This window comes from Mastigoproctus giganteus, chromosome 8 (genome assembly GCF_048544385.1).
Source record: "Mastigoproctus giganteus isolate SK-2022 chromosome 8, ASM4854438v1, whole genome shotgun sequence".
NCBI lineage: Eukaryota > Metazoa > Arthropoda > Arachnida > Uropygi > Thelyphonidae > Mastigoproctus > Mastigoproctus giganteus.
In genome coordinates, this window is record NC_143582.1 from 41697844 (window position 1) to 41725327 (window position 27484).

At 37.4% G+C, this 27484-nt stretch overlaps 1 protein-coding gene across 4 annotated transcripts in view; it reads right to left on the reverse strand.

Annotated features, from left to right (window-relative positions):
• The window catches only part of LOC150081484 (calcium/calmodulin-dependent protein kinase type II delta chain-like), a 645695-nt gene that overhangs the window by 258436 nt on the left and 359775 nt on the right, over positions 1-27484 (reverse strand). For 3 of the 4 annotated variants that reach the window (XM_090379918.1, XM_090379917.1, XM_090379915.1), the window contains exons 11-12: positions 19649-19732; positions 1996-2038 (exon numbers count right to left, since the gene is read on the reverse strand). In XM_090379918.1, the coding sequence (XP_090236044.1) occupies positions 1996-2038; positions 19649-19732 (127 nt within the window). The remainder of the gene's footprint in view (positions 1-1995; positions 2039-19648; positions 19733-27484) is intronic. The other variant, XM_090379916.1, reaches the window with a different exon arrangement.

Below are 27484 nucleotides of genomic sequence, written 5' to 3' on the forward strand. Positions count from 1 at the left end.
AAATCTAGAATGGTGTATTTTTGTTAAATTTTGTTAGCTTTTGGAACATAACCCCAACCCCCCTTTTAGTACTTTTTCTTAGTCCCGTATAACACTGTTTCACACAACACAACATTTTATAGGAACCTAACTACCATTTTATATGAGGGTTATCTGTATATAAAGAAGGAAGCATTGTCTATAGTTAATATTACAGAAATACTCTATCTGGTTACAGAGTTATGTTCAAAAAAAAATTCGTCCCTCACTTATAATGCTTTCTTTAGTGCTAGTCCCCTCAAAAGCACTATAATGGATGTTCACCATATTATTTTTCTTTCCTTTTTTTGCATACACTTTATCGGCATAATTTATACTGATTTGCTCATTAAGTCGTTCAACTAACAAGTAGAAAGGGAATATTTCTATAACTTGTATGAAATTTAAAAAAAAAATCTCTTAGTCAAGTCTAAGTTCTGAATAGTCATAAATGCCTATCCAGAAGAACAAATTCACTTGCCGAATTAAGGAAACTCCTGATACTTGAATCTATGTACAAAAGAGATGTGCCATTCTGTGTATTCTTATAAGATTTTTTCTCTAATTATATAATAGGATGGGTTGTCAAGGAGGATGATGGTGTAGGGAAATACTAAAGCACTTTGGGTGATACTCCAGTCAAAATGATACCAGTGGCCTTGAAAACTTACCATAACTCTTTATTTATGTGGTGCTGAGAATTTTTAAAAAACACACATGTTAGTACAGGAAAGACACTATTGGCCTGTATGGGTTTCAAGATCCAAGATTATGCTCAATCCTATGAATTCAAGTACAGAGGCCCTCTGTAGGAATATTTTCCTCCAAGCCATTTGAACATTTGATACTTGACTGGATGGATTCGTCTTCCAGCCGTTACAAGGCCAATAGGCACGCTGTTCTATTTATGAACATTCTGACTAAAGATAAAATTAGCAACTCTTTCCATCTAGTAAACTGAGAGAATGGCACAACAATTACCATCATTATAAGCAGGTTACCCTTCCTAATTGCTATTGAATTGAGGATCAAAATTTACTGCTGATGTTATGTTGGAGATGCTCATCTCTTGTGAGTAAGCAAAACCTTTACTTTTGTCATATTACTTTTGGTTATCTGTTCAAACAAATTAACAGATAACCTAAGTTGTCTCTGTGATTGCTTTGGAAGTAGTATGACAAAAGTAAAGATTCTGCTTACCAAATTGTTGGCTACACAGCTTAACCCAACTAGCTCCAAGCTAATGTCTCACACACACACACAAGGCAGAAAACCCCTTATTTCAGAAAGGAAGAGACAAAACCGCTTATTTTGAAACAATTTTTTACCCTTGCTCAGCACAATCAATTAACTAATTCTGACACTGCTTATTGAAATAGGATGGAAAAATACATGACAAAATTGGCCAAGTCTGAATACTTCGGATTTTTCACAGTGTAAGTGTAACTGTGCAGCATAACATGCATAATTGTAATGTTTCATAATCCAATGTTAGCCTAATTACAAAACCCTCCTCATGAAATCATGAAAGTCCTGGAACTGTGACCTTCTGAAAGGCATTTTAATGTTTGGGAGTGGGGGACAGCCTAAACTGCCCTTGGAATAAGAGTACCTAGGAGATAAAGACTGGTATTCATATTTTCCTGAGCTTCAATAATTATGTACTTTTACAAATAAAATAGTTAAATTTATTTCAGTGATGTAAATTATGTTATTCAGGTATCCGTATCACTGTAGCTAAAATATTGAAATTTTGTCCACATATCAGAAGTATCTATTCTATAAGAAGAAAAAAAAAAAAAAACAAAAAAAAATTAACTTTAATGCACATAGGTTACTTTCATCTGTTTTCTCAAAATGAAATTATAAAACTGTAATAATTACCGTAGCAACCAAGAACATTTAATATCTAGTTAACTATGAGTTTCATGTTCATTTTAATTAATCCACACAGCATACTCATTGATATATACTCACAAGAAAAATTCCTTGTAGCCAGCATTGTAGTTAAAATAGCACCCTGCAAAAAATTAGGTATATTTTAAATGTACTCATATTATTTTTCTGAAACTGAAGAGCTTAAAAAATGCAAATATACAAATGCACAAAATAAATCATTATGATATAAAAAGCAGATATTGTTATTATTATGGCCATATGGTGCAAGGAAGCCTGAGGCTTATGCTGTACTAGCCAAAAGAAAAATTCTGAGTTATCTTGAGAGAGAGAGAGAGAGAGAGAGAGAGAGTCAAAAGTAGAAGGGAATCACCAAGGAAGAGAAGAATGATTATATCCAGCTCAGGACCCTGGGTGTGCCAAGCCCATACTCACCATATGTGAGCCTGGGGTAACATATGAAAGGGGGTTGAAAAGTTTTTAGCCCAATATATATATCAAAGGTTTTCATGAAAGACAACATTGCCAAGCTGTGTTGTGACTCTTCTTGTAGGTTCACAGGGAAATCTTGTCCTTCATAGGCTGTGGTCAAAAACTGGGTTGTAGAATTTAAGCACGGATAAGACAGTGTTAAAGATGCACACTGCAGTGGGAAGCCTGTTATCACATGGACTTGAAATGTGGATGCCATTCATGACCTGATCATGCAAGACTGCAGAATACATCAATGCACACTAAGATAACATTCAACATCTGTCATGATGTGAGCTCATAATATTGTCGTAAATATTTCAGGAATGAAGAAGGCTTCTTCGAGGTGGGCCACTGAATGTAGATCATAAGCAGGAGAGTGAGGTGCTGTTATAAAATTATGCAGCATTTTGAAGCTAATAAAGCTCAATTTTTGGGACGGCATATCACTTCGGATATAACATGGTTGCACAACTTCAACCCTGAAACAAAAGAACAATTTAAACAGTGGAAGCATCCATCTTTTCCCTCTCCTAAAATGTTTCGAGTGCAGAAGTCGGCTGGGCAAGTCATGGCATCCACCTTCTGGGATACAAAAGGAGTGATGGTTGCCTTCCAGGAACGAGGTGCCACTATCAATGCCTAGTATTATTCTAACCTACTGAAATGTTTCCATGAGGAACTAAAGCTCAAGAGGCATGGGAAATTGGCTAAAGGAATCATCTTGAATCAAGACAATGCATCAGCACACACGCACAGTGATGTTTGTGACTTAGACATTGCTGCATAATAATTATGCAGCAATGTCTAATATTATTAGACATTGCTGCAAAATCTTGAATCCATAATTATTATGGATTCAAGATATTTCAGCATCTGCACTGGTTTTAGCTCTTTTGGACTATTTTCTATTTCCAAATCTCAAAAAGGACTTGAAAGGACAAAAATTCAACAATAACAATGCTGTGATGAATGCAATCAACAACTGATTTGAGTCAAAATCTTCTATATTTTATTTTAGCGAGTTACAAAAGCTAGTGGATCATGCAAAAAAAAAAGCAATTGACTTAATAGGGGAAATAATCTCCCCTAATGGGTTTTACAACTTTACAACATTCCAGTTTTTGAAATTAAATGGTTTTTAACACTTTCCAACATTCCTTCTATGAAAAGTTTCTAGCCTCTCATAAGAAGCTAGAAACTTTTCAACCTCCCCCTTGCAGTAGATACTTGTATAGCAGAATCTCAGCAATACAAAGTTCAAGAGGCCTAAATTTTTAGTACATATCTTTTAATAATTTAGGATTTATCTGACATAAATAATAAGAATAATATTTTGTTTAGATTTCCTTTTATTTATAAAAAAAACATAGGACAAAAGAAGAATATAACTGAAATGAAAATTCATAATTAATACCATATAAATTAGTAAAAGCAGAACCACAGTAATAATATTAAATGAAACCAATTGTAATAAATAAAATAAATCTGCTTAAAGAAAGCTCCATTATTTTGCATGGTTTATATCTTACATGCATCCTTAAGTACAGCACAGATGTTATTTTAACATCACTTTCATCACTGTTAACAAAATCTTTATTGTTGTGTTTGGTGATCAGTAGCTCTTCCAGTGTTGGTATTGCCACAACAGCAACAGCATCATCATCCACCTTAACAAACTCCCCAAAATCTCTAACAAAACCCACATGCTTCTTTGAAGTTTTCATCCCTCAACGTTACTATTTATTCATTTGTTGGACCATGTTTTTCAATCATATTCTCACAAAAGTTACCCTGTGTGGGACAAAGAGTAGCTTTGGTAAGAATACAATCATGTGAAATGATAATCATGAGAATGATAATGATCATGCAAAATTATAATCATGTGACATTCTTTGTTCCGTAAAGAGTGACACATAGTTTTTACACTTGAAATACTGTCCCAAGAAATAACAACATTATGAATAGCATCCAAGATATTCCACTTTGGCAGGAATTTGTTCCTTCCTATCTTGAGGACAAAGTACCTTATCAGGCAGACTTATATGCTCTCTTGAGGTTATAAATAATGTCTTGATCCATTTTCTTCAGAAAACTGGTGAAACTGATAGGTTATGTCCTTCAGCTTAAGTGTTTAAGCTCAATGCACTGTATATTTTTTTATCTAGCATGATAAAAATGTTCCTTCTTTTAACGAACCCAATCTTCTGTCCACTCTTAATAACCAAGCCTGAAAAATTTCAGCTACAGCCCAAGCACTTTTATTGGCCTCATAATCAGATGGAAGTTGATTAACTACTTAAGTACAGCACAGATGTTATTTTAACATCACTTTCATCACTGTTAACAAAATCTTTATTGTTGTGTTTGGTGATCAGTAGCTCTTCCAGTGTTGGTATTGCCACAACAGCAACAGCATCATCATCCACCTTAACAAACTCCCCAAAATCTCTAACAAAACCCACATGCTTCTTTGAAGTTTTCATCCCTCAACGTTACTATTTATTCATTTGTTGGACCATGTTTTTCAATCATATTCTCACAAAAGTTACCCTGTGTGGGACAAAGAGTAGCTTTGGTAAGAATACAATCATGTGAAATGATAATCATGAGAATGATAATGATCATGCAAAATTATAATCATGTGACATTCTTTGTTCCGTAAAGAGTGGCACATAGTTTTTACACTTGAAATACTGTCCCAAGAAATAACAACATTATGAATAGCATCCAAGATATTCCACTTTGGCAGGAATTTGTTCCTTCCTATCTTGAGGACAAAGTACCTTATCAGGCAGACTTATATGCTCTCTTGAGGTTATAAATAATGTCTTGATCCATTTTCTTCAGAAAACTGGTGAAACTGATAGGTTATGTCCTTCAGCTTAAGTGTTTAAGCTCAATGCACTGTATATTTTTTTATCTAGCATGATAAAAATGTTCCTTCTTTTAACGAACCCAATCTTCTGTCCACTCTTAATAACCAAGCCTGAAAAATTTCAGCTACAGCCCAAGCACTTTTATTGGCCTCATAATCAGATGGAAGTTGATTAACTACTTTAAAACATCTTGGCTGGGAAAATTTCTTAATCATAAGTGGGTGTGGTTTTGTACTGCAATCTGCTTTGCAACATAACAAAAATAGTAATTCTTTCTTCAATTAACTTTCCAGCATTGCAAGACTCTTTGCTCTTCTGAATTTTTTAACAATAAAATAATTAAAAGTAGTTAATAGTTAAAATAGTCATAGCTGTGCAAGCCACACTGTGGTAATGAAATGGGTATCACTGTTGTGTAAACAGCATTGCTACTGAAAATTTCTCCTTTTCTTAGAGAGACAGAAATTGTAGGCATGAGCAGTAATCAAAAATACGATAAAGATAGAGGGGAAAAACAAATAGATGAACATTTAATAATAATATTAGAAATATAGATCAATAAAAAAAGTCATCAAGTGTGATAAGCAAACCAAATTTATTTCAGAGACTTGAAAATAAATGATACTCTAGCACTAAAAAAGAATGCAATATAATCAAAGATAAAATAACACATTTACTACAAGGTGTATGAGTATCAGGATAGAGATAAAATATCTCTATCTTGATATTCATACAGCTTGAAAAACTTCGGGATTGAAGATCTTTGCAACATTTATCAGAATACAAAAAACCAAACTGTGCCCGAACAGCAAAGACAGTGAACAATAAAAAGATTAAATATGTATAACTATGGTCTCTGAGGGTTGTCTTAATCTCTTCAAGTGACAATAGTGGGCCCACTTGGAAGCCTAAAATGTAAAGGGAGCCAATATTCAGCTTCAACCTTCACAACAGCAGGATTTTTAGAAACTGTATGAATATTACCCCCCCCCCCACCTTTTGCACAACAAAAAAACTGTGCCTATTCTACTGGATTGTGATCCAGATGTGTAACATGAGCAGGGGTCAGGCTGTGAAACCAACATCACACAGGGCAATGCCATCCTCTATGTCATCAGGAAATATTCGGTATTATATGACACATCATCTAGTGAAAACCACCACTTTGCTTACTGAAGGCCTGAAGTGGTGAAACCTACATTTAGTCTCCAGAGTTCTGGCAACTCCCATCTCTTGATCATGCAGTATAAGTGATATCCTTTGGAGATATGATGGGCGTCGTGGTGAGATACAATATATTCAGTTTCTGCAAACTGGCCAATAAACAATCCACTGGATCAGACAATGTATAATCTGCAGCCTCTACTCTGCCAGATAATCATCGGAGGGAAGCATTGACAAGAAGATGGGTATATTCTCATTGCACATAAGTCATATCCAAGAATTTCATTAATTCATACATTTCCCGCCACACACACACACACACACACACACACACACACACACACACACACACACACACACACACACACACACACACACACCTTCTCTCTCTCTACTGAATACATCATGAATAGTCAAACTAAAAAACAAAATCCTCTTCAAAAACACCTAAAGTGGAGGCATTTTGTGATCAGATCACCTGCGGTATATGATCAACTTTGTATACCAGAAGTGATCACCCAAGTGTGAACCAACATAAAAAAGAGACAAGGTGCGATGTCCATGTCCACACCACAAAGAGGAATGCAGCCCCTCTATGTCACCAGGCAATATTAGGTAGAAGGGTAGATGACTCTTGATGCAATACCACCACTTTGCTTACTGGTAGCTCAAAGTAGTGAAACTTTAGTGTAGTCTCCAGAGAAACCCCTATCTCTTCCACCATACACTTTGATCTTTTGGGGATATGATGGGCACCATAATGAAACACAATATACCTTACACTGAGGATACAGTTCAAAAACAGTTTTTCCAGGGTGGCCGCTAAATCATTCAATAGGGACCGAAACTATCTGCAACATTCTATAAGGCATCAGGATCAACTAGCAGTGCAGACGGTCTGCAAGAGTAGCTCATGGTGTCTTGTCAATGATATACAGGAATTTTTCTAGAAGGGATAAGGAGGTGATTATCCCCTTGTATAAGGCAATGGTCAGGCCACACCTTGAGTACTGTATACAGGTCTGGAGGCCTCATTTTAAGAAGGATGTAGAGCTGTTGGAACGAGTACAGAGAAGGGAAACAAGATTAGGGAATGGAACAAAGGGTTGCTCTTACGAAGAGAGGCTTAAGTTTTGCAAATTACACTGTCTGGAGACTAGGCACCTGCGAGGTGATCTGATTGAGGTGTATAAAGCCTTGAATGGTTTGAGCATGCTCAATGCTGATGGGATTCTTCCTCTTGCTCAGAATAATCACCTGAGAGGGCATAAATTCAAATTGAGGAAAGACAGATGTAGGATAGATGTGCGGAAGTTTGCGGGTAGTTGGTTGGTGGAACAGACTTCCAGTCCTTTGTTGTGGAAGTTGATAGCCTAAATAAATTTAAGGCTGAGCTGGACGGGTATTTGTTAAAATGGGAGCTTTTTTTTTTTTTGCTGATGCTGCATAAGCTTGCTTTCTTGCATCATATGCCTCTACTAATGCTAATGCTATATAATCTCGCTGCCTCTAATTTGCCAGATAGTGATGGGAGTGAGTCCAAGTAGTGCATATGTGGGGGGGGGGGGAGATGATAGTCAAGGCAATGGGTTATGTCAAGGAGCTGGATATTTTCTTGATATATGAGCACCATAAAAATTCAATTACTTCAAACAAGTTCCCCTCTCTGCCTTTTACTTTTATCACCGAATGCATCATGAATCATGAATAATCAAAACTAATAGAACAAACTTATCTGCAAGAAGATCAAAACCTCCTAAAAACTTCCTCTTATATAAATGGCCTCAGTTCCAAATTCAGTGAGCCAAGCAACACTTATTTTTATCTGACAAAATCCCAATTATCAGTTGTCTCAACCACTGCTCATCTCAGTTGTCCTAATAATTTGCTATACAATTTCTTTCACTTTAAAGGTGGTACTTGTGCATATGTCTGCTTTGATATTTCCTGTTAAAGACAGGGAATATCAAATAACAGGGATATTCCCTGTTAATTTGCAATCTCCTCTTTTTGATCTTCTCTTGCTTAAAATCTTTCTATGCATTCTGTCAAATCCACCTGTTGCATTTGTTTTCCTAACTCCAGTAATCACTTGGAACACTGACTTCTGTTCTTTGAAACTCAACTTTCTCCAGTCTAACTTTCCTAATAGTGAGGTAATTTTCCTTGATAATTTTAATGTTCACAACTCCAGCTTTCTAGTCAGATGGACTCAATTGGCCAAGTGCTGAGACTTTTGTAATTACTAATGATAAATTTATTCAGACTACTCACTTCCATGACACCAGACAACAGTAGTTGTTCCAACAATCAATTACTCTGTGGCCGAAGACAAATTTTCACATATCTAATCTGCAGCATCCTTTATTTCAATTTCAGTTCATGTCACAATGTGTGCATTGTATCTACCTGCAGCATCATTTTAAGTTTACTCAATCCATTTAAAGCCTCAAACACTTCAATAAGGTCTCTCCCCACAAGTGCCTCATTTCCAAGAGCTGCAATTTACACAATTGAAGTCTTGGTAAGAGTGCCCCTTTTGTGTTCTTAACTAATCTGGTTGCTCTTCACTGCAACCATTCCAAGAGACCCATAATCTTCCTTAAAATGAGGGTTCTAGACCTGTATGCAGTGCTCAAGATTTGTTCTAACAATTGCCTTATACAATGGGATAAATCCCAATTGTCCATGCAGGCAAAGCTCCAGTATATCATTAAGAGCATATGAGCTGTTCTGACAACCTGCATGCATTGCTCAGACACTTTCATGTTGAACTATAGCATTAGCATTAGTAGAGGCATTTGATGCAAGAAAGCAAGCTTATGCAGCATCAGCCAAAAAAAAAAATAAATAAAATAAATAATAATAATAATAAATAAATAAATAAAAAATAACCACTTCCACTTCACCCCTCTGTTCATTCGAAATACCTGTCCAGCTGAGTCTTAAACTTATTTAGGCTATCAACTTCCACGACAAGGGATGGAAGTCTATTCCACCAACCAACCACCTGCTGGCTAAAAGCAAATTTCCTCACGTCTATCCTACATCTGTCTTTTCTCAATTTGAATTTATGCCCTCTCAGGTGATTATTCTGAGCAAGAGGAAGAATCCCATCAGCATTGAGCATGCTCAAACCATTCAAGGCTTTATACACCTCTATCAGATCACCTCACTGGTGCCTAGTCCCCAGACACTGTAATTTGCAAAACTTAAGCCTTTCTTCGTAAGAGCACCCCTTTGTTCCATTCACTAATCTTGTTACCCTTCTCTGTACTCATTCCAGCATCTCTACATCCCTCTTGAAATGAGGCCTCCAGACCTGTATACAGTACTCTAGGTGTGGCCTGACCATTGCCTTATACAAGGGAATAATCACCTCCTTATCCCTGCTAGAAAAATTCCTATATATCATCGACAATACACCATGAGCTACTCTTGCAGCCCATCTGCACTGCTCAGAGAACTTCATATCTGCCTGCACAACCACCCCCAGGTCCCTTTCATTCTCTACCACTGTCAGTGTAGTACCACAGAGTTGATACGTTGCTCTGGGGTTGCTGTTTCCCATATGCAGTACTTTACATTTGTCAATGTTAAACTTCATTTGCCACCTCTCAGCCCATCTGCTCAACCTTTCCAGATCCTGTTGCAGTAGCATAGTGTCAATAGTGTCCTTGACAACCCTGCCAACCTTCATATCGTCTGCAAACTTGGACATTAAGCTTGATATACCATCATCAATATCATTTATAAATACAGAAAACAATAATGGACCCAATACTGAACCCTGAGGGACTCCACTAATAACATTAGTCCACGATGAGCAGTGTCCATTGATTACCACTCTCTGTCTTCTCCCCCCCCCTCAACCACCCCTTTATCCATAGCAGCAATTTGCCTCCAATACCACACTGCTCCAATTTGTGCAGCAGTCTTCCATGTGCAACAGTATGAAAAGCCTTTCTAAGATCCAAGTATATAATATCAAAGTTATTCCCTGCATCCAGTTCTTTTGTGACTGCATCATAGTATCCAATCAAATTGGTCAGGCAAGACTTCCCCTTAACAAAACCATGCTGTGTCTGAGCTATAACTGAAGTCTTGTCTAGATGATCCTGCAGTGCTTCTTTAACCAGTGCCTCCATTAATTTTCCAGGAACAGAAGTTAAACTAACAGGTCTATAATTACTTGTCGCCCTTTGATCCTCCTTTGTGAATTGGGGTCACATTTGCACATCTCCAGTCCACGGGTACTTCCTATGCTGCTTCCTTTAATATAACTGGATAGATCCCATCCACCCCAGGTGCCTTTCTTGTATTTATCTTCAACAATTTCTCCTCCACTTTACTCTCAGTTATTACAAGATTCTGTAGCTTACTGCCAGAGTTGAATACACCTCTGGCATTCCCCTCGCTGAATAACTCCTCATGTGTAAATGTCGATGCAAAATGTTTATTCAGTTTGTTAGCTACCTGAGCAGGATCATCAACAGTTGACCCATCGATATCAAGTGGACCAATCTGATTCATCCCCTTCCTTTTAGAGTTTACATAAGTAAAGAACTCTTTGCTGTTTTTCTTTGCATCCCTTTCCAAAGATTTCTCATAATCTGCCTTCGCCTGCCTAACCTCCTTTGTAACTTGGTTACAGATCAACTTGTATCTATCATAGGCTTCTGTGTCATGTGTTAATTTGTATGTATCCCATGCATTTTTCTTCTACAATTAACCCCAGGTCTCTTTTGTTCTCCACCCTTTGACTTTGGTACAGACTAATTGGTATGTTATTATGAGATTACTGCTGCCCATAAGAAGTACCTTGCATTTAACAATTTTAAATATCAATTTAAAATTGTTATCTGAATTTATCTGGATCTTGCTGTAGTAAGATCCAGATAAATTAAGCCTTGATTCCTGTCATTAACAAGTCTGCCAACCTTTGTGTCATCTTCAAACTGAGATAATAAGCTTATTATGCCTTCAATAATATCATTAATATATACAATAAACAGCAAGGGGCCAAGCACTAACCCTAAGGGACTCCACTAATAAAATCAGTCCACGAAGAGCAGTGGACATTTATACGCCCCTACCCTCTGTCTTCTGAAACTCAACAATCCCTTCATTCACAGCAGTAATTTGCCCTTAAGCTCCAATGCTCCAATCTGTATGGCAGTCTTTCATGTTAAACATTGTCAAAAGCTTTACTGAAATCTAAATATATGAATTCAAAATTATTATTTGCATTCATTACCTTTGTTACAATGTCACAGGGGTAGTCAGATTAGTCAGACAGGATCCCCTTCCCCATTAACAAACCTATGCTGTGATTTCTGTATAATTCCATTCCTGATAAGATGCACTGCAATACTTCTTTAACCACTGACTCCATTCTTTCCCTGAAACAGAATGTCAAGCTTACAGGTCTATAATTGCTAGTGTCACCCTTTTATCCTCCTTTGTGAATAGGAGACACATTTGCACACCTCCATTCTATAGTAACCTCCCCAGAATCCAAAGATGCTCTCATAATTATGACCAATAGTTTGCTTACCTCTGTTGCTGCTTCTTTAATACAACTTGATAAATCTCATCAGCTCCAGGTGCTTTTTCTCACACAACACTTCAAAGTGCAGAGTTGAGGTGAGTGGTTCCCTAAGCATACTGGATCACAACTTGGTGATAGCCTCTTCTCCAATGGAGCCTTTCTCTCTTGTCCCCATTCTCAGCCTCACATTGTTAGCATTACATGAATGGAAAATGGGATGATCTGCAAGATTTCAATTCTCCTTTTCCTTGGTTGTATTACTGTTATAAAACTTTATATGTCAATGTTTGCTCAGATCATGTCAATGCAATTATTCTTCTAGGGATGGAATCTAATTATTCATTTAGCAATGGAATCTAAGGTTTAAATCTTATCTAAACCTTAGATTCTATCAATCTTATCTTATCTAAACCTTAGATTCTATCATGGATTCCATTAGTGTTGATCAACTGTTGAAGTTTTGGCTTATGTTATCCATCCAGTGAAAAATTCAATGGAAAAGTTTATAAAAATCAAGCAGTTGATCTTGACATTTCTAAGGATCATGTTTGCCATAAAGGTGTTTAAACAAGCTTCCACCTTATGGATTGCAACTCTTCTTGCACCCCTCACTGCAAGTGAGGGTGAAAAGGCTCTTTGTACACTATTAACTCTAACTTTCCAACTAAAGCTAGTGGTCCCTAAGATTCAATTCTTTCTCTTACTCTTTTCCTTTATATTAGTATACTTCTTTCACTGACTGGAAATCCTATCCATAGTTTTGATAATGGCAGCACATTACATTCCACCTTCCAGTTTTAGAAACCTTGTTCTGTACAAACAGCTTCAACTTACCCCCAGGGACTCACATCTGGTGAGTATGGGCTTGGCACTTCCAGGGTCCTGAGCTGGATATCATCATTCTTCTTCTCTCTCTCTCTCTCTCTCTCTCGGTAATTCAGAAATTTTTTTCTTTTTTTTTTTTTTTTTGCCTGGTGCAGCATAAGCCTCAGGCTTCCTTGCACCGTATGGCTAATAATAATAAAGTCCTGTCATATATCTTGCAAAAAGAAGTCTACTACTACTATCCTTATCTTTGATGACACTCAGATTTCTAGACAAGATCACATATTAGGGATTACCTGACTTCTAGTTACTCTTGGCATAAGTATGTCACAAATATTGCTTCCTATGGATCTAAATAGGTTTTTCTCTTTTGCTCTTGACGTTACTTTTCTGCTAAACTATTCACTCTGTAAAAATGTCAAATCCATTTTATCATGGAATATTGTTCCCGCATCAGAAGTGGATCCCCCAAGACCTCTTTCAGGTTTCTAGACTCTATTCAAAAGAATGGCACTTAAATTAATTAACGGCAGTGTTACAAGGTCTGTCCACTCTATATCTCACAGAATTAGTGTTTCTGCTGAATGCCTTTTCTACAGATAATTTCATAGGCACTGATCTTCTGTATTGGCATATGTATTTCCCCTCTCTTTTCCAAAACAGTCCAAACATGTTCCACAAACAGTCAACATCCATTCACTGTCCAACTTGATAACCAACTTGTTTTCTTCCTCATTTATCCCTTCAACTTCTGTTTTCTGGAACAACCTTTCTTCACATGTATTTCTTGAAAATTATTATCTACAGAAATTCAAGTCTAATGTCAATAAGTATCTTCTGTCTTTTTAAACTTAAACCCATGAATGGTATACTAAGTACTATAGGTTCTAATACCTTTCATGTTTGGGTTTATATATGTGGTCTCTCAGTTCCAATCTTAATAATTTCCACCATTTCCACTTATCTAAATCTGCCAAGCCCCACTTACATTTCCTGACAAAATCCAATTGTCAGTTGCCTCAAATGTTACCCATCTCAGTTGTTCTAATTATTAAGTACCTAGTCAATGTTAGTAGTCTTCTAGGCACTTCAGATCACAACTTGGTGATTGTCTCTCCTCCAATAGAATCTCTCTCTCTCTCTCTCTCTCTCTCTCTCTCTCTCTCTCTCTCTCTCTCTCTCTCTCTCTCTCTCTCTCCTCCCTCCCTCCCTCCAGGACAGCTCATGGAGTTTTGTCAATAATATACAGAAACTCTACTACCAGGGATAAATAGGTGATTATCACTTTGTACAAGGCCATGGTTTGGCCACATCTTGAATAATGTATACAGGTCTGGAAGCCTCACTTTAGGAAGGACGTAGATCTGCTGGAACAGGATCAGAAAAGGACAACCAGTTGGTTAGGAGAACAAAAGGTTGCTCTTATCTAGAATGACTTCAGCTCTGCAAACTGCAGTGTCTGGAAAAGGTATCTGCGGGAAGATCTGACTGAGGTGTTTAAGGCCTTGAATGGATTGAGTAAACTAAATGTTAATGACATTCTTCCACTTGCTAAGACTACACACATGAGGGAGGCATAAATTCAAGTTGAGGACGGATGGTTGGAGAACAGATGTGCAGAAGTTTGCTTTCAGCCAGCCAGCAGGTGGCTGATTGTCGGAACAAGCTTCAATCTGTTTTTGTGGAAGTGAATAGTGCAAATAAATTGAAAGGAAAACTAAGCAAATTCTTGGAGGGTATGGATGAATGAAGTGTGTAGGTAGGGTGTTTTCTTTTTTTTTTTTTTTTTTGGCTGATGGTATATAAGCTTGTTTTCTTGCATCAATTGCCACTACTTCTACTACTACCATCGTAAAAGTCAAGATAGTGAAGGTGAATAGTACTGTTTCTTTCAAAGGAAAAACTTACAGTCAACTGCTCAAATTATGTTGACAAAGGAACTAGTTGTTGTAGGTGACTCTATTGTCAGGGAAATGGGGAACATATTGGGCAAAAAGGATAGATGGAACAGGAGCAGGGTATGTCTGCCAGGGGCAAAGGTTGATGACGTTGTAGGGCAGATATCATCCTTTAAGGGTACAAAGAGTGATATTGTTGTACACATTGGCACTAATGATATTAAGAGTAGGAGACCGGCAGAATTACTTAACAAGAACAAGACAATGCCGAAAAAAAGCCGTGAGTTAGGGTTGAATTTGAAAGTGTCTGCAATTCTGCCCAGACACGATACGAGGGAGTATATGATGAGAGCCTTGTCGATCAATTCGGCCCTGGAGAGATTGTGCAAGGCTCAAGGGGTAGAATTTTTCTCAGCCAGGTCTGTGCTGTTAACAGGAGAGACTGCTTCTACAGGGATGGGATACACTTAAATAGAAAGGGTGCAAGAATATTTGCTGATGCTAACGAGGCAGAGTTAGGTGGGTCGGAAAACTGCTAGCTTGGGGCGATACAGGGACTAATAGATTAACAGTAGCCGCTGGCAGAGGTAAAAGTGATTCTTGCACTACTTCTATTGAAATGCAATTGAGTAGCAGCCTGGAAAGCAAGGCAATGTGAATTTTCAGGACTGCTGGGAGTCATAGTGGAACAAATAAATACATGGGCTGTGTTAGAGTAACTAAGAGCAGAAACAGGTGCATGTATACTTGCATGTACACCAATGCTAGGAGTATAGTTAATAAATTTGATGAGCTTGAAGTGCTAGTCAAGACATCATCCTAGTCAAGACAGGCAGATATTGTTGGGATATCAGAGACATGGTATCACACAGACATAAGAAGTGCAGAACTGGAATTTGGGGAGTACAATGTGTACAGAAAGGATAGACAGGACAGGACAGGAAGGGAAGAGGGGTTATGCTGTTAGTTAAGAAACACATAAAATCTAAGGAAGTGCATCCAATTGACATTGGTGGTCAATGCAATATTGAGTCTATTGGTGTGACATAAGCACTAGGAAAGGAAAAATGAGAGTAGGTGTGTGTTGTAGGCTTAATGAATCTGATGAGTATAATAAGCAATTGTGCAGAGAAATAGTGTGGGCGAGTAAATTAGAGTATCTTATAATGGGGGATTTTAATTTCCCAGATACTGAATGGAAATTGTAGGTTGGTCACTCACACACTAGCAAGGCTTTTGTGGATTTATTGGATGATTGTTTTCTACAGCAACGTGTTCGGGAGGTAACTAGAGGGAGTAATACGCTTTATCTGATTATCAGTAGTGTTTCTTCATGCATCAAGAATCTGCAAATAAAGGAACCACTAGGTGGCAGTGATCACAGTGTGCTGAAGTGGGATTTACTTTTTGCTTTCGTAAAGGCGACTATGATGGTCTGAGACGTATTTAAAGTCTACACAGTGGGACCAACTGATGATGTTACCAACAGCAAATTCAAAATGGGAAGCATTCAAAGAATTAATCTTGGAAGCTACTAGGCTTTTCATACCAACAAAGAAATATTGTTCAAGATTTAGGCCTAAATGGATGTCAGATGAACTAATTAGACAATTGACAAAGAAGAAAAATGCATCATGATCAACTAGCAGTGCAGATGGTCTGCAAGAGTAGCTCATGGTGTCTTGTCAATGATATACATGAATTTTTCTAGCAAGGATAAGGAGGTGATTATCCCCTTGTATAATGCAATGGTCAGGCCACATCTTGAGTACTGTATACAGGTCTGGAGGCCTCATTTTAAGAACGATGTAGAGCTGTTGGAATGAGTACAGAGAAGGGTAACAAGATTAGTGAATGGAAAAAAGGGTTGCTCTTATGAAGAAAGGATTAAGTTTTGTAAATTATAGTGTCTGGAGACTAGGCACCTGCGAGGTTTGTTTATTTCTTATTTGGTTTTTAGGAGCATTAGCAACTAAGGCCATACTGCTCTGGGAATATGCGGTGGTCATTTCGTTGACCTTTCCGCATCCTCCGTATTTGGTGGTGACGGGCTCGAACCCTGGTCTAATTAAGAAGTATGTGCGCCTTCCCACCTGGCTACGGAGGCGCCTACCTGTGAGGTGATCTGATTGAGATGTATAAAGCCTTGAATGGTTTGAGCATACTCAATGCTAATGGGATTCATCCTCTTGCTCAGAATAATCACCTGAGAGGGCATAAATTCAAATTAAGGAAAGACAGTTGTAGGATAGATGTGCGGAAGTTTGCCTTTAGCCGGTGGTTGATTGCTGGAACAAACTTCCATCTGTCGTTGTAGAAATTGATAGCTTAAATAGATTCAAGGCAGAACTTGACCAACATTTGGAGCAAGTGGATGAGTGAAATAAGGGGTTTTTTTTTTTTTTTTGTTTTTTTTTTTGGCTGATGCTATATAAGCTTGCTTTCTTGCATCATGTGCCTTTGCTAATACTAATGAGGTTGCCTATTTTGCAAAAGAAAAATGAAAATAGTTAATATTTACTAAAAGTTTTTGCATCCACTTAGAACAGAGCAGCACATGTGTTCAGAATTTCTCGAGCAAGTGTTGAAATGCATTTAGTAAATGAACAACAGCCATTGATGCTAAGAAAAAAAAAAAAAGACCCAAAAGATGTGCATGTGTTACCAGAATGGACGATATCACAGAGTAAGGACTGTTTATGATGTTTTATTTATAATGAATATTTTAATTGAGCATGTAGGTACATGCATCTGCCAGGAGACATGTCTGCGATAAATGAAACAATCTTTCACCACAAAATCCTTGTCTAGTTATTTACTTAGATGGCATGTGTATTTTTATTCATTCAAAACTAAGGAAGGGTTGGCAAGATGATTCCAGGAGCTGTTATTTCAAAAATGCAAGTAGCAGTGACAGTTCATCGTTCTATGAAAATGGATAGATTACAGGTCTAAGTCTGCTATTTCAATCAGAAACAAGAGTGGTTGATTAGCACAATTCATTGAAAGCTGAAAAGTTACAACAATGGATTACAAACCAATTATTGCTCAATCTTTGACAACACACCACTTGTGACAATTTATCATTTACAGCAAATAAACAGCTTTCCATGAACTGCTTGCAAAAAGTACATTAAATTATGGTTTTTATCAAAATAACATCACATTTCTTATACACCAGATGTTTTGATAACAGAACTCGTGTAAGAAAATAAACTTGTTGTATACTTTTATATCTAAGGCTTAAAGTACTGTCTGTTAACTCATTAAAAATTTTTAGCAAAAGCTTATTTCCCAGTACTCACCTCTTAAAATCTGTATTATCATTTAAATTCCATAGGAAATAAAAGTGAAAAAATTAACTAAACGAGTAAGAATAAGCTCATCCCCTGGAGAAGAAGTGCACTGCTTTTCCCTGGATGACGTTTAAAAAACTGCATAAAGCAAATACAATGTAAAGTCAATAACCAAGAGTCCAACATAGGACTTTCAATGCATTCATCATCAGTTTTGCACTCACTTCTTCTACCCCAGGGCATGATCTTATTCTTACTCATTTAGTTATTTTTTTCACTTTCACTTTTATTTCATTTGGAATTTAAACGATAATACAGATTTTTTAATGAGAAAATAAACTTGCAACAAAATCTTATGTCAATGATGAACTTTTAGAAGAGCATGGATATGCAATTTTAAAGTAACTGCCATACCACTGTGACCTCAATTCTATTAAACTCTGTTGGGTTCAAGCAAAACCATGTTGTAAAAATAAAAACATTGTAAAGAATTTTACAACAAATGAAACATTAAGTTTGTTTGTTTGTTTGTTTGTTATTTGGTTTTTAGGAGCATTAGCAACTAAAGCCATATTGCTCCGGGATATGCGGTGGTCATTCCCTGACCTTTCCGCATCCTCCGTATTTGGTGGTGACGGGCTCGAGCCCCGGTCTAATCAAGAAGCATGTGCTACGCACTGCTGCTCCTTCCCACCTGGCTACGGAGGCGCCGCGAAACATTAAGTGCTGTATGGTAATAATTAAATGTACATATTGAGTCCATGTGTATCAAGCGGACTCAATGTGCATGACACAAAAAAATTGGGAAAATAATTGTTGGGTCAAAGATATGATTCAACAGAGAATGGTGGAACCACTTATAATTTGTATAAATGGCAATGAAATTGACAACAAATGATCTAGCAGCAAAAATATTAATGGTGATATTAATTACATTTTGTAAAAAAGAATGCATTTTAAATAATCTTTTTTTCTTTCTACGAGACAGGCACCCTATGATTCCTTAAGAAAAAATGGTTCTTTTTTAGAGTCAACATATTTTGGTAAAGAATAACTAGTCATTTATAAAAAAACATTATTTATAGAGTCTGCCAATCCTCTAGAATTTATATTAAAATTAAGAACTTAAATCAAAATAGTTAAAAAAAATAGTTCAAAAATTGTTTTTAAAGGATATTGTTTACAAGTGAAAATGTGCAAATTCAGTATTTTGGCTTTTATGTGTACACACACACACACACACACACACACACACACACACACACACACACACACACACACACACACACACACACACACACACACACACACACACACAGGGCATTCAGATATTTTTAACCGTATTAAAATATGCCATTCTTAATGACATCATTTAATATGGTTAAAAACATGCATTAAATAAAGAATGCATCAACAATACTGTAATAAAAACGTTTTTGGCATAAGTCCTTCCATTATATCATTACAATGGAAGGACTTGTGCAAAAACTGCACCTGGTCTACAAACTACTTCTCTGTAATGCACAATGTTCATAAATTGGGAGGAGGGAATTATGTATTAACTAAAGTAAAGAAATGGATACATTAATGAAAACATATATCGATAAAAACATACATACATACATACAACTAAGTCATAAATGCACATACCTTCAATTTTCTTCTTGCATTGAACTTCTTCAGGCAATCAACTGTTTCCTGGCGATGCAGTGTTGATGCAACACGTTCTCGCTGCTACAATTAAATAAAAAGATGTTCTCCATTCTTGGCATATTTTATTATCATTATTATAGTTTAGAGATTTTTAACTTGACAAAAGTCAGCATGAATTTTCATGGTATAACCCATTATTAATTTTAGGAAGTTTAGCATTCCTTCTAAATTTAAACATAATAATGAATTAAGTTCTTTCTTAACTTTTAATAATGTCTTGAGGCTACATCAAATGTAAAGATAATTCAAAGTTACCACATTTGGTAGAGGTCAAAAATTAGCATGGGACTTTTGTCAGACAATCAATATCTGATAATTGAGTTATCTTTCCATGAACAAAAATATCACATTCTAAATTATACATTAAACATATAACATTTCCTCATATGTTACCATCATTATAAAAATTAAACCAAAATATTTTTGGTACAAATAGTGACCCCACAATTCATATAAAATTTAGATATGAGATGTTATGATAAAGTAAGAGACTGAATTTTGCATGACTTGTGAGAAACAATCACAGCAGTGCTATCGTGTCCCTAAGCAATACTTTCAAGGTCAATTGGTTAGCCACATCTAAAAGTCATTAACTATTATTTAGAAAAAATAATTGATAATGAATTGTGTGAAGTTAAACTTCTGCCAAGTGTTAAACATCTGAAAAGAGGGTTATGATGATGATGTAGTAGCAAAGACGTAATTTTGACAAACACAAAAATGTTTAAAAAAAGACAGGAAAGCTGCCAATGATGATGCATAAAGCAGGCACTAAATCACTTACAGATATGGTGAAAAGGTCTAACATGCATTAAAAAAGATCAGTGATACAACCTTTGTCTATCAACGGGCTGCATTACAGATATTTTCTGAGCTGGCAGAATGCATTAAAAAAAAATTGTAGTAAATGTAAAAATAATTTAATAATATTATATTGATTTGATATGTGTTCACATTGTAAATAAATTCAATTTCTGCATTTAAATTTATTATCACATTATTACATACATGCAGTAACTAAAGTGATTATTTTGCATAACGCATGAGACTACACGTAAGATTCACTAGTGAACAGGTTAGTGCCATTGCACTGTTTGTTTGTAGTGAACTGCAAAAGTAAGTTGTTTGTTATTGTTTGTTATTTGGTTTTTAGGAGCAAATGCAACTAAGGCCATATTGCTCCGGGGATATGCGGTGGTCATTCCCTGACCTTTCCACATCCTCCGTATTTGGTGGTCACGGGCTCGAACCCCGGTCTAATCAAGAAGCGTGTGCTATGCACTGCCGCTCTTGCCCACCTGGCTATGGAGGTGCCCCTGCAAAAGTAAGTAATTGGCATTGTTTTAATTGCATCTCATATTGTGATTACCAACACAATAAGTTGCCATGGTATTGCACTACCTGAATAAGTAATACTTCACCAATGGAGAAGACTAATGTTATCCTCTGAATCACAGCCTTTTAAAATGCACTGCTTGTTTAATGTTTGTGGAACAATCAGGTACGGGACATGATATTGCCAAGGGAAATGTCTTTGTGTGTATGTGATGTAAGGCGTGTGAGAAAATCAGGCGACAACTCAGCGTTGTTATGGGCCTATATGACAGCTTGAAGAACAGGGTGGATGCCCTCGAAGGATCTAAACTGAGGGGCCCATCAAGCTCTCAGCTGCTCACATCAATGCCAGAGCTTGCACTTGATCATCATGCAACACAGCTGAACCCCCAAGGCAGAATGCACTGGTCCCACAGGAACTAGTAGTTGTCGGTGACTCTATTGTCAGGGAAACGGGGAACATAGTGTGTAAAAAGGATAGATGGAACAGAACCAGGGTATGTCTGCCAAGGGCAAAGGTTGACGACATTGTAGAGCAGATATCAACTTTTAAGGGCACAAAAGGTGATATTGTTGTAATGATATTAAGTGTACGGCACTAATGATATTAAGTGTAGGAGACCGACGGAATTACTTAACAAGTACAGGTCACTGTTTTTAAAAAAGCCGTGAATAGAGTTGAATTTGAAAGTGTCTGCAATTCTGCCCAGACACAATAAGAGAGAGTATATGATGAGAGCCTTGTCGATCAATTCGGCTCTGGAAAGGCTGTGCAAGACTCAAGGGGTAGAATTTTTTTTTCAGCCTGGCCTGTGCTTGTTAACAGGAGAGACTGCTTCTACAGGGATGGGATACACTTAAACAGAAAGGGTGCAAGAATATTTGCTGATGCTATCGAGGCAGTGTTAGGTGGGTCGGAAAACTGCTAGCTTGGGGGGATACACAAACTAATAGATTAACAGCAGCTGCTGGCAGAGGTGAAAGTGATTCTTGCACTGCTTCTATTGGAATGAGCCGCAGCCTGGAAAACAAGATGCAGGGTATTTCAGAAATTGCTGGGCGTCATTGCAGACAAGTAAACACATGTGTTGTGTTAGGGTAGCTAAAAATAGGAACAGGTACATGTATACTTGCGTATATGCCAATGCTAGGAGTGTGGTAAATAAATTTGATGAATTTGAGGTGTTGGTCAAAACATCAAAGGCAAATATTGTTGGGATAATGGAGACTTGGTGTCACACAGATATAAGGAATGCAGAACTGGAATTTGGGGAGTACAAACTGTATAGGAAGGATAGACAGGATAGGAAGGGATGAGGGATTATGCTATTAGTTAAGAGTATGAGTATAATAAAAAACTGTACAGGGAAATAGAGTGGGCCAGCGAATCAGAGAATCTTATAATGGAGGATTTTAATTTCACGGATATTGACTGGAAATTTTGGATTGGTCACTCACACACTAGCAAGGCTTTTGTGGATTTATTGGATTGTTTTCTGCATCAGCATGTTCTGGAGGCAACTAGAGGGAGTAATACGCGATCTGATTATCAGTAGTGATTCTTCATGCATTAAGAATCTGCAGATCAAGGGAACCAACTAGGTGGCAGTGATCACAGTTTTCTCAAGTGTGATTTACTCAAAGAGGTAACTGCTATCAGGGGTAAAGGGAAGAGTTTTTGCTTTCGTGAAGGCAGCTATGGTGGTCTGAGACAGTATTTAAATTCTATACGGTGGGACCAACTGATGATGTTACCAACAGCAAATTTAAAATGGGAGGCATTCAAAGAATTAATCTTGGAAGCTACTAGGCTTTACATACCAACTAAGAAATATTGTTCAAGGTTTAGGCCTAAATGGATGTCATATGAAGTAATGAGGCATGTGGGAGAGAAGTAAAATGCATGGAATACATATAAATTAATGGGTGACATGGAAGCCTATGATAGGTATAAGCTGGTCTGTAACCAAGTAACAAAAGAGATTAGGCAGGCAAAGGCAGATAATGCGAAATCTTTGGCAAAGGATGCAAAGAAAAACAGCAAAGAGTTCTTTACCTATGTAACCTCTAGAGGGAAAGGGATGAATCAGATTGATCCCCTGGATATTGATGGTTCAACTGTTGATGATCCTGCTCAGGTGGCTAACAAACTAAATGAGTATTTTGCATTTACATTCACATACGAGGAGTTAATCAGGGAGGGGAATGCCAGAGGTGAAATAAACTCTGGCAGTGAGATAGATGATTTTGTAATAACTGAGAGGAAAGTGGAGGAGAAATTGTATAGATTAAAAATGTATAGATGAGATTAAAATCATTAAACCTGTACTACTATAAAACTGAACCTTTCGGCAGCATCTGCTGCTTTCCTCAACATAAGTAGTGCTGCGTCAACAATTCATTATAAAGCACTAAGCCTTCCCAGCAGACCCAGGATGTACTATGGTACCTGTGCATACTCTGTTTTTCCCATATGTTAGCACCGGACGTGGCACGGGGCTGTAAAACCTTAAAACATTCATCCCTATCCAGGATAACAGTCTCAAGCATTACATTAATCCTACAACCCTTATCCCTATTCAATCTAAGGTCACCCAAGGAAAAAAAATCCCTAGGCTATCCTGCCACTTCCAGAAACCCTCTACCTTATCTGTACTTACAGCTCCTTGGGCTGTTATACCATGCCCAGTTTCCCAGGCATGTTTCGCCATGGCCGAACTTGAGACATTAGGCAATCTAAGTGCCCTACTATGCTCCCCCAGTCTATTGTGTAATCTGCGCTTAGTCTAACCTATGTAACATCCCCCCAAGGATTTATTCCTTGGGTGATCTTAGCTTGAATAGGGATAAGGGCTGTAGGATTAACATAATGTTTGAGACTTATCCTGGATAGGGATGAATGTTTTAAGGTCATACAGCCCCATGCCACTTCCGGTGCTAACATATGAGACATATTCATCCGGGGTGGATGGGATCTATCCAGTTATATTAAAGGAGGCAGCAAAGGAAGCAAGCAAACCCTTCGTCATAATTATAAGAGCTTCCTTGGACTCAGGGGAGGTACCAATAGACCGGAGATGTGCAAATGTGACCCCAGTTCACAAAGGAGGATCAAAAGGCGACACAAGTAATTACAGATCTGTTAGTATAACTTCTGTTCTTAATGGAGGCACTGATTAAAGAAGCACTACAGGATCATCTAGACAAGAGTTCAGTTACAGCTCGGACACAGCATGGTTTTATTAAGGGAAAAGTGTTGTCTGACCAATTTGATTGGATAGATACTATGGTGTGGTCACAAAGGAACTGGATGCAGGGAATAACTTTGATATCATATATTTGGATCTTAGAAAGGCTTTTGATACTGTTGCACATGGAAGACTGCTACACAAATTGGAGCAGTGTGGCACTGGAGGCAAATTGCTGCTATGGATAAAGGGGTGGTTGAGGGGGAGAAGACAGAGAGTGGTAATCAATGGACACTGCTCTTCGTGGACTAATGTTATTAGTGGAGTCCCTCAGGGTTCAGTGTTGGGTCCATTGTTGTTTTCTGGATTTATAAATGATATTGATGATGGTCTATAGCTTATTTTTGCAGATGATATGAAGGTTTGCAGATGATACGAAGGTTGGCAAACACACTAATGACAGTACACTGCTGCAACAGGATCTAAAAAAGTTGAGCAGATGGGCTGAGAGATGGCAAACGAAGTTTAACATTGACAAATATAAAGTACTACATATGGGAAGCAGTAACCAGAGTAAAGAATCTGTGGTACTACACTCACAGTGGTAGAGAATGAAAAGGACCTGGGGTAACTATGCAGGCAGATATTAAGCTTTCTGAGCATTGCAGACGGTCTGCAAGAGTAGCTCATGGTGTCTTGTCAATGATATACAGGAATTTGTCTGGCATTGATAAGGAGGTGATTATCCCCTTCTATAAGGCAATGGTCAGGCCACACCTTGAGTACTGTATACAGGTCTAGAGGCCTCATTTTAAGAAGGATGTAGAGCTGTTGGAACGAGTACAGAGAAGGGCAACAAGATTAGTGAATGGAACGAAGGGTTGCTCTTTAAGAAGAAAAGTTTAAGTTTTGTTTTGCGAATTACAGTGTCTGGAGACTAGGCACCTGTGAGGTGATCTGACTGAGGTGTGTAAAGTCTTGAATGGTTTGAGCATGCTGATGGGATTCTGCAAAGCCATTAGAAAGAGACTCAGAGAGGACATAAGAAGATTTAACACAAGAAAAGTAGAACAGGCATTAAGGGAAAACAAAGGATTTAAATCAGCAGCCATGAGCAGTAATACAGAAAGACAAATGATACCGAAACTGAAGAATAGCGATGGTGTACTTATAAACAGCAGTGAAGGCATAATTCAAATAGCAGAAGACTACTATAGAGAATTATACAAGGAGCGAGGGAATGATACCAGCAGTGGGGAAGATGGATTGCAAAGTAGCAACACATACGACATACCCTATATTCTTCCTGATGAGGTAGAACATGCATTGAAGAAAATGAAGAATCGGAAAGCCCCGGGGGAAGATGAAGTTACTGTAGAGTTGTTAAAATTGGGAGGAAGAGACATAACACAAAAACTGGCAAGGCTCTTCACAAAGTGCATTAGAAAAGGTATGACACCTAAGCAGTGGAATAATGCAATCATAGTTTTGCTGCATAAGAAAGGAGATAAATCAGAAATTGGAAATTACAGACCAATTAGCTTGTTATCCCACATCTACAAGTCGTTCACAAGGGTCATTACTAACAGATTAGAAAGAATACTTGATGAGAATCAACTGAAAGAGCAAGCTGGCTTTAGGACAGGATTCTCAACTATGGATCACCTTCACGTAATAACACAGCTAATGGAGAAAGCAAATGAATATAAAACACCATTATGCCTGGCATTTGTGGATTGTGAAAAGGCATTTGACTCCATACAGCATAAGGCAATGTTTCGGGCACTGGAAAGACAAGGCACAGATACCCCATATATTATGATTTTGAAGAAAATATATGAGAGTGCTACCTCCTTTATTAGACTAGACAAAGAGAGTAGGAAATTTAAAATCAAGAAAGGAGTTCGACAAGGAGACACAATATCTCCAAAGCTGTTTACTGCTGCTCTTGAAGAAGCTTTCAGAAGATTAGACTGGTCGCAGAAAGGAGTCAATGTGAACGGAGAGTACCTAAACCATTTACGATTTGCAGATGACATTGTGGTCATAAGCCACGATCCCAAAGAATTATAGGAAAATCTTAATCAGTTATGCACAGTTAGTATGGATTTTGGATATGGCTAAAACAAAAGTAATGATGAACAAGTATGCCACGGAAAGGGAAATAATGATTGAAGGAGCAGTAATTGAAAAGGTGGAGTCATATACTTATCTGGGACAAGTTATTAGCTGTAATAATGATAAATGGCTGGAAGTCAAGAGAAGAATAAATTTTGGATGGATAGCATTCAGGAAATATAGTCACATACTAAAGAGCAATATCCCAGTTTGTCTGAAACATAAAATAATGAATCAATGTATACTCCCCACCATGACTTATGGAAGTGAAACTTGGGCACTCACCAAAAGAATGGAAGAGAAGCTGAGAACTACACAGCGAAGAATGGAACGAATTATACTGGGAATCAGACTGTTAGATAAGAAGAGAAACACATGGATTAGGCAGCAAACTCAAGTAAAGGACATTCTTATTAAAACTAAAGAACTAAAATGGTCTTGGGCAGGACACATAGCTCGAAGACATGATGACAGATGGACTAAGAAAATAACAGAATGGTACCCAAGAGGAGCTAGAAGAAAACCTGGAAGACAAAGGTGGAGATGGATAGATGAAATTCATGAGTTTTTGGGTAGTAAATGGATGGCCAGTGCTCAAAACAGAAGGAACTGGAAAGTGGCTGGAGAGGCCTTCATCCTGCAGTGGATTGAAAATGGCTGATTATGATATGATGATATTCTTCCTCTTGCTCTGATCTTGAGAGGGCATAAATTCAAATTGAGGAAAAACAGTTGTAGGATAGATGTGCGGAAGTGTGCCTTTAGCCAGCTGATTGGTGGAATAGACTTCCATCTTTTGTTGTGGAAGTTAATAGCCTAAATAAATTTAAGGCTGAGTTCGACAGGTATTTGGAACAAACGGAGGGGTGAAATGAGATCGTTTTTTTTTTTTTTGGCTGATGCTGCATAAGCTTGCTTACTTGCATCGTATGCCTCTGCTAATGCTAATGATGGATGCATTATTGCAGACCCATCTAGAAAAAAAAAAATAATAAAATAAAATCTTATATGAAGAAAAACGAATTTATTTTTAATTTTTCAGTAATGCTTTAAAAATATTACTCTGAAAAAATAAGTAATTCTAATCACTCATTTTTGCAGAATGAGTTAATTTGGACTTATATTTTGCTGG